At 42.8% G+C, this 8822-nt stretch overlaps 1 protein-coding gene across 1 annotated transcript; it reads right to left on the minus strand.

The window, feature by feature from the left end:
• Window positions 1-297: 297 nt before the first annotated feature.
• On the minus strand, window positions 298-8031 carry LOC102873555 (UPF0764 protein C16orf89 homolog). The gene is made up of 7 exons (XM_006895245.1): window positions 7809-8031; window positions 6534-6683; window positions 4696-4843; window positions 3994-4108; window positions 3175-3310; window positions 1594-1695; window positions 298-434 (listed from the first exon to the last, which is right to left on the minus strand). Exons 1-7 carry the CDS (start codon window positions 8029-8031, stop codon window positions 298-300), a joined length of 1011 nt encoding a protein of 336 aa, XP_006895307.1.
• Window positions 8032-8822: the final 791 nt, after the last annotated feature.

An 8822-nucleotide genomic window follows, 5' to 3' on the forward strand; every position in this document is an offset into this window, starting at 1 on the left:
GGAGAGGTTGGAACCAGAGAGATGAGGATGTTCATGGGGAGGAGAGATTAATCATGGGGTTATAAAACTTGATGAGGGGGTGAGGGAATTTGATAGAATTTGTTCTTGAAAACAATGTATTCAAATTTTGTAAATAAACGATTACAAATTAAAACAATATAAAAACACCCCCCTTGACTTTTATTTTCAAATTTAAAAAGTCCTTATATTAGAAAAGAAAAAAGAATACCCTAGATTGAATGGAAAGGATTGAAAGGGTATATCTCATTTCAATTGGTATTCTTGGATCCATCTTTCTCAAGGGAAGTTTAACCTTGGTAATTGTCTCTGTAGGTCGGGTAGATGTCCGTACGCTTGTGGGTACTTTTCCAGGGCATATAGGAAGCCACCTAGGGCAGCACTCGCAAGAGAAGTACCGTGGAGAGAGGAATCATCTGCGGAGAAAATGACACAATTTAGTGAATGCAGGGGCACCGATTATAGCCTTTATTGTACCCCATTTTCATGTGTATGTCAACAATTATTGCAGCCAGCTTGCAGGGACTGTATAAATGTTGCTGGTGCCTCACACAGACCCACTTTTCCACTGTCCTTCAGGTGCTAGGAATGTTGATGGTAACTGACTCTTTCATTAGGAAAACAATCCTCATCCCATTGCAGCCTCTTTACTTAGGAACCTCTGCTCATTCTCCAAATGATTTCCACCACTCCCCTGTCAGGATGATGTACTGTGGTCACTTATATGTTGCTATGATGCTGGGAGGCCAGCCACTGCTAGGTCAGGCATACCTTTGATATATTGAGGACTCAATCCTGACCACCACCAAGAATCACAGATCACCATAAGGTGATAAGGTAAATCATATAAACATTCTGGTTGTTTCACAGATATAAATCCTCAACCTTTAAGTGTTGATCATAGCTCAATGTAAAGAAAAGATTCACATAACAGATTGTCTTTCCTTGAATCCATAATCAGTATCTGTGGAAGCTTCAACGTGTGTAGAAGCTGTACAGTGAATCAGAAAGACTGAAAAAGACTTGATGCCTTTGAACAGTGTGTTGTCCAAGAATACTGAATATCTGTATGGACAGCCAACAGAAGAAACAAATCTTTCTAGGAAGAAGTGGAGTCTTAGTGCCCCTTAGAGGAAAGGAAGGTGGGGCTCTGTCTGGGGTATTTTGGACATGTCATCAGGAGGGACCAATCTCTACAACAGGAAATCTTGCTCAGAAAAGGGGACGGTTAGTGGCAGAAATGAAGCATTTCAATGCTATGTGTTGTCACAGTGAGAGCAACAAAGGGCTTAAGCAGTGAGAGGGTGTAAGGATGGTGTGAGACCTGGCATTGACTGGTCCTCGTGTGTGTAGGGTCCTTATGATGAGAGCTGATGAGAGTGTTCAACAACACAGCACTCCACTGTGCCCCTCTGTGCTGTGCAAAGCCCCAGTTCCTCCCACCTTCATTTGTGCAGGTGTACGTGCATATTTCACAGTCTCGCCTGCACCCATCATCACACAAGATCCCTGCCTCACTTGTCTAGAATGTGCAGTCCATCCCTATGACCCACTTTTCCCTCAATCTTCACTTACCAGTGTTGAAGCATCCATCTCTAGGCTTTTGCCAGCGAAGGATATTCACAAACCAGTGGGATTTGTAAAAATCAAAGAATCCAGCAATTCCACACAGCATGACTGAAACAAAGAAAGAGAGGTGGTCGTACTGTATGGCCTACCCCCTTGGTTCACCTCCTCCACCAAAACCCATCACCTGCCTCTTCCACTAGGGTCCTGTCAGCCCAGAAGGTGACACTTGAAAAACTAGCTGGATGAAGCACCCACAGCTCCACCCTCACCACAGAGGCTCCTGGATTTGTGCTCTGCCTCTTCCTTATGGCCTAGGTCAAGGATGTTTAAGTGCTAGAGAGAGCAAAGTGATCTGAAGGTCAACCCAAATACATAATTATATTCAAATCAGTTCATGGCTAATAAAATGTGCATGATGGTCAAAGAAGGGAAGGCGTGGGAGGAGAGGTGTGAGGATGGAGCAGAAGATTGAGATTGCACAATTTGTTAGGTGAAGGGAGAGGATGAAAGAAATGTGAAAGATATGTCAGGAAACTGAAAGACAAGGTAAAGGGGGAATATTTCTATGGAAACTGACTTTACGAAATACAATGAATGGGAACCTTTGTATGAAACCACGTGAAGGAAGGATAGTGCGAAGCACAATGTGTATTCATTTTGCACACATACCCATATAAAATAAAAATTTTTAAAAATAGTATAAGGGACATAGTAGTACTGAATAATTCTTATAATATCCAATATTTTAATGAATTATAGAAATGATCTGCGAAAGTATAGTCTTAAAATCTATTTTGTAAAAAAACAATATTTTAACCAAAACCAACATTTTAAAATATCGTTTCTGTGACTTGATCATTATACTTAAGTGTAAAACGCAAGGCTTCCCTTCCAGCCTCATCGCTGAGTATTTCAGTCTGCCTTTGTTCCGTTAGTCTGTCAAGTGTTTTAATAACTGAGACAGTTTTGGGAGGCAGGAAGCAAATCTCTTAGTGATGGCTGATAAAATATGGAACACATTCAGTTATCTTGGAATTTCTAGCGTCCCTTTTTACTGCAATAAAACCTATGAAATCCAGGGTTGTGATATAAAACCTGTAACAAGATGAAATAAAATGTTTTCCATTAAATCAATTGGTAGAAAGGCAGTAAAATTTAACCCTGTGGAAGTCGGAACACGGTGAGGCTTGAGAACCCAAAGCTGGTTTCCACTGTACAAATCGATTACATGTGATACTATGGAACATTTTAACTAAGAGTTTCTCTTTCTTTGGAATTTAAATCCAACTGGAAATCTGGTATTTTCACTTGCTATATGAAAAATTTCTACGCGTACACACACACACACACACACACACACACACACACACACACACACACATTGCTGTGTGTGTCCAAAGAGCATGTTTCCAACTGTGCCCGCATGTGTACACACATATATGCCTGTCTGCGGTTTACATGGTCCCTTGTACATGAACGTGTCTTGAGGTCATGTGCACATGGGCTGTGATGTACATGTTAGCGTGTGTAGACACTCATTTCTGAATCATAAAAACTGCTACTTTGAGCGAGAAGTGAGGGACTCACTGTTTTCCAAAAAGTCATCGCGGAAGGAACTGTGGTATTTCCTGCTTTCAGTTTCATTATTATCTATCATCAAGCCAATACAGAAGAAGTTCAGGTACTCTTGTGTGTTTGCGAACATCCCATTTGTGCATCCAATCTGGAGGACAAACACCCAGAGACAAAGAAGTCAGCACCAAATGCAGACAAGGGCAGCCACCGCTCCTGGGAAGGATCTGCATTCTCAGGTGGTCGGGCAGGTGGCTGAACCAGGGCAGGCCTTCATCCTATTTTACAGGATTTATCTGCACCTGCACTCTCACATTCTTTGGACTTGGTTACTCTTGAAGTCCTCTAAGTGACAGAGAGGAGAGTTCAAGTGCTGACACCACCGTGTCCTAGACACTTGCTCTTGGGCAGCTCAGTAAGCATTCTGAGTCAGGGACAGCACATCTCCAGTGATGCCAGGAGGACAGGACTTGAGTAAGGTCTTTACAAAGTTCTATAGTCCCCTGTCATCAGCCCTGATGAGTTGTTAATGAAGCATTATGCTTACACTGTAAAAATGATGAAATTATTGAAACGTCAGATCTTTAGCTGCTGTCAGTCCATCTCACTCAAAGTACTCATCTATTTTACTGGTCTTACATTTCACTAAGCATGGTATCTTTTTCCAGGACCTAACTCATCCTGATCCCATCGCCACAGGACATGAGACAAGCCTTGCCCCCTCAGAAGTAAGCAGATTCTCATGGTACTTTTGGTCATTTCCTTAAATGAATCATAGAGAATGCTTGTTGACCCATCTTGTGCTCTCAAACACCTTGCCAAACTCCTACTTACCATTTTGGAGAAAAGGAAGTACATCAGCTGGAAGATTCTCTGGCTGTGTGTGTTGACAGACTTGGTCACTACGTACCTGCAGACGTCTGAGTACGTGCAAGACTCAGGGTGACTGCTGTCAGGGGAAAAGGTGTTGTGAGTCATTAAAAGGAATTTGAAGTCACGGAGTTTCCCATTCGGGCCTATAACTCCTCTGAGTATGATCATGTGCTCATAACTACCCTCGTCAGGATTGTGACATCAAGTGGATTTTGATTTAACAATTCTATAGGATTAGAAGACGAATTATACAAAGTCTTACAACATGTAAGGATCTTTATGGGAGCTGACTGTCTCATTTTCCCTGAAAAGCATCTGGGTTTAGAGCACTTCTATTTCACCAAAGGAGCTGCTTAGGGAAGAGTGCTGTGGTTAAAGTGGGTGAGGATGGAATGGAGATCACGCAGGCCTCTGGAAGGTGTGCACGAGTGGTGAGGTTGGGCCATAAATGACACAGTGGTGTGGACTGAAGAGGTGGGCATTGTGCTGAGTGATGAATGAGCTGAAAAGGACCAGAACAGACAGGAGAAAGAGGTGTCTGTGATTCCCCGGGCAAGTGGACCGAGTTTTACATAGACTTTTGGATTCATATGTGGGGACCCTCAGAACCCAAGAAAAGTGCTTTGGAATCTTTAGGGAATGGGGTTAGGCAGTTGAACCCACCTGCTTTGCAATAGATTCACTAAGCATTCCTTGCGTATATTCGCTTTCAGAGGTTCTAGGATGCCTAAAACACTGATCATTGTGTCATGGGTAAGGAGCAAATCTTGAGGAACCTTCCAGAAATCTTCCTGGATGATCAGTTCTACTTCTAAAAAAGAGAAAATTCAAAGTAGTGCTGGACAGGGACAGAGATAAGAATAACTACTCAGTGCCTGAGATGTAAATACACACATGGTCTAAGGGCTTCTTTAACAAGAGATACAGGCCTCAGAATGAAAGCAGCATGGGGTAAGTTGCACTCTCGACTTTTTCTGACACAGTTTGCACTGGATAATTCACCTTCACTCTAGGTTCTAAGATTGAGATGTAATTAAATTAATGCCCCATTATAGAGCTGTCCCTGAGCCCTTCCAGAAGCCTGTTTGACTTCAAGTTATTCCTTTGGGGAATACATTGCCACAAGTCATTCTAGAAAAACATTTAATTTTTTTTTTTTTTTAATCAGGCATAGAGTCTAACCAGGCAATGTTAACTCAATACAAGACTCTTGACTAAGGAAAATGGTCCTGAATTTTCTCCCATAAAATATTTTTACTGAAAGGGGGACCTCCCGTTATAAACCCACTATACCATAGTAAATTTGAGCTCTCCAAATTATAGTTGGTATTTAAGTAATAAAATACAGCACCACAATATTTCATGGCTTAGATAAAATTGATAGCATCATATAAAGAACCTTGAGAAATTTTACAAATACTACTTGATGCAGGAGTGGTATCCACCTCCATACAAAGCTTGCCTCTGGTAACCCTATGAACCTGGAGAAAGGATGAAAGACATGCAAGTGTCAAGGACTTTCGTTGATATGGTCACTATGAGTCGCCTATGACTTGACAGCACTTAGCAACAACAACAACACTTGAGTCCTTGGATTTCACAATCTGTGGTTGTTGCTAATGGTTAATATAAGATGATTCTAAACAAAAGTTTAGAGGTTCCAATCACTGTGTAGCCTCAGAATACAGGTTTTGCAATCTTCTTGTAACATAACAACCATTGATAATGCTATCAGCGACAGTTCCCTCTGCTACCCATGGAGTCACCTGAGCTGAGGTTGATGAATTAGTAATTTGGGCCCATGTCAGCCATTAATACAACCTACTACCAATGTTATAGATTGACCTTATACTGTGACCCCACACTAACAAGAACAGACACTTGAGGAGTTTAGGGACCAAAGAACATTATTACAAGATGTTAGTCTTCGCAGTAGAAGCAGTTCAATTACTGTCTAGATCTTCCACACTCTGGTATAAACCACTGTTCTAGGATGAGGACCACAAGCATAAGAGTGGGCAGCTTACATTAAACTGACATCCACTCTTTCACCCTCTTGGGAGGAATGATGACACATTGTGATAGGGGGAGAAAAAGGCTGACATTGTCAACTAGCTCATTTTACTTCGCTCCACAATCAGCATGCTCACAGCAGTCTAGACAGCAAAAGACGTGGTGCACTTGGCAATGTGCTGTCAAGGACACCTATTACCATGGACTGCCCACACAACAAGCCAACTGCTCTTGGAGGAAGTGCAAACAAGCGTCCTCAGAGGCACAAGACAGGTCAAGGTTCAGATCTGGTGTTCATCGGTCTAGGACTCTTGACTTGCTCATTCCTATCAAAATTTACGCGGGATGGAGGGACCTTCTAGCCTAGAGTCAAGTCCGAGTGGAACACTTAACCTGTAGTTGGGCTTGTTTAGGATGGGAGGCGGTTCTAACCATCCCAGGCTTCAGAGGAGGCTGTAACATACCACATTCCTCCTGTGGCTATTTACCATTGGGGTTGCTAAATGAAGCCTTGTTCAGGTGAGAAATGCTTCTGTTGAGAAGCTCATCCAGCTTCATGGAAAACGTCTCCATCCTTTTGATTACTGGCTCCATCACGGGGTTCTTGGCCCATGGCTCCTTAACACCTTTGACATACGCTAGGAGGAAACACAATTAGTTCAATCTTCCATGTGTGCAGGAGAAATACGTAGTTACAACACATACTGCAGTTGTGTTAATTGTATCTCCCTCCAAAAATGTACATGTACATCTGATCTCACAATTCCTCTCACTTGTGACCACTGGTGAGTATAATGCTGCCCCTCAAAAGCGTATTGTTTTAAATCCTAAGCCCTGTATTCATTGCAATTCCATTTGGAAATGGATTTTCTTTGCCATACAAATGATTATGTATTTGCACAGAATGTGTTTTCAGTCAATCTGCTTTGAAAGAGAAAAGAGATTAAACAAACAAATGAATATCCAGCGATGAGGGGGGAGAGAGGCCTCTTAACAGCATGAACCCCTGGGAGTCACACAACAAAGAACTTTCTACAAATGCAACAGAGATAAAGTTAGGTCAGCTCACAGTTTGGTACTTCTTTCCTGCCTCACCCTACTCCATGCTATTAGATGGACATGCAGATGTAAGGCTGGGGGCTTTCTAGAAGGAAGCCTGGCATATGAGGGTTACAGAGAGAAATGTGAGGAGACCACATGGTTGTGAAGTCAAGGTGGGGCCCCAGGGACTGAAGCTGATTTGTCCTGTAACCCAACCTCCTGCGGAACGCTGAGTTTCCAAGTGTGAGCAAACTCTGCCACCATCAGAGGTGATGGGTGGTTTGGGAAATCCCCTGTCCAGATCCCAGCTGAAGGCAGGGACACCACGTCATCTTCAGTCTTCCAAAGCGCAACAAGCACTACTCTGTTCCCTCAGCACCGCCAGGGAAATTTCACTGGAAGCAGAGGAAGCTCGGGTTGGATCTCAACCTTGAAGGTCTCTTCTCTGGACCCTCATCTTGCAATGGAAGTGGTCACCCCATAAATACCCACTGAAAGAAGACACTCTGCTCCCTGCTTTTTTAGTAACATGGTGGCAGAGCAGTGCAAAGGATCTATAACTATGAAAATAACAACATACTTTATTTTTTTTTCCCTGTTAAATTGAAATCTATGTCCAGGTCCAGGACACTCAGGAAAACGAGTCACCCATTTGTTCCTCTCCATGATCAGAGAAGACTACTCTCTCAGTTAGAGTAAACTGTGACTGGCACCCCACTCACCTTGCAGAATTCGGAGATAACTCACGTCGTCCAGAATGAGATTCTTCTTCTTCTCCAGGCAGGTGGTGGATGCATTCAGGGAGGACAGGATCACATCTGCCATACGCATTTTGTCTCTATCAGCATGGTTTTCAATATCTTTCGACACCGAGTGTGATGACGTTGGCTGCTGCAGTGACGAGGTCAGCAGCAGGAGCGAGAGCAGCATCCCAAGGACGGACATGGTTCATTCTGCTCTCACATGAATGAGCACTTTTAATACCCACATTGGGTCAGGTGGGCTCTCCCACCTCCACTCAGCTCCTCCTGCTGCTCCTCCTCCAGTAGAGATCAGATAAGGGTGAGGTAAGTCTCACCTGTCAATGCTGACTTGACACACTTTGACTTTGACTCCACAGAGGTCTCTGGGAAGGACAACTCCTGAGGATTATCTTGTGCTCTACTAACAAAACATCACCCAATGCTCTTCCACCTGTATGATCATTGGTACATCTGAGTCCCTTGTCAAGACCACTGGGTCAAGACAGTCTATTTATAACATGATCTTACATATGTTATTTTTTAAAAAAATACCTAAGAACCTGGTGATACATGTAAGATGGGTGACGTGGTGGCTTTAGGTTTTGTCTTGAGTCATTGCTGTCATCATTATTAGACATTGTCAAGCTGCCTACCGCTCATAGTAACTCAAAGAACAAGAGATTCTAACCTTGCCCTGTCCTCAGGCATTCTTCTCCTCTCTGAAAGGTTCGAGTCCATTGTTAGAGACACTGTATCAGTTCATCTTGTCAAGTGTTTTCTTCTATCTAGCTCTGAATCTCCGCCTTTTTTAAACATGATGTCTTTTTCTAAGTCTTAGCACTTTCTGACAATATACTCAAAGGAGATGAGATAAAATTTTATCATCCTTGCCTCTCAGACACACACCTTGACTGCACTTCTTTTGAAACAGACAATGCTCGTTCTTTGTTGTCTATGAGGTATTTGATACTTTTGTCCAACACCACAATTCAG

This window comes from Elephantulus edwardii, unplaced genomic scaffold, assembly GCF_000299155.1.
Source record: "Elephantulus edwardii isolate Elephantulus edwardi_28Jun2011 unplaced genomic scaffold, EleEdw1.0 scaffold00162, whole genome shotgun sequence".
In the NCBI taxonomy this organism is placed as follows: Eukaryota; Metazoa; Chordata; class Mammalia; order Macroscelidea; family Macroscelididae; genus Elephantulus; species Elephantulus edwardii.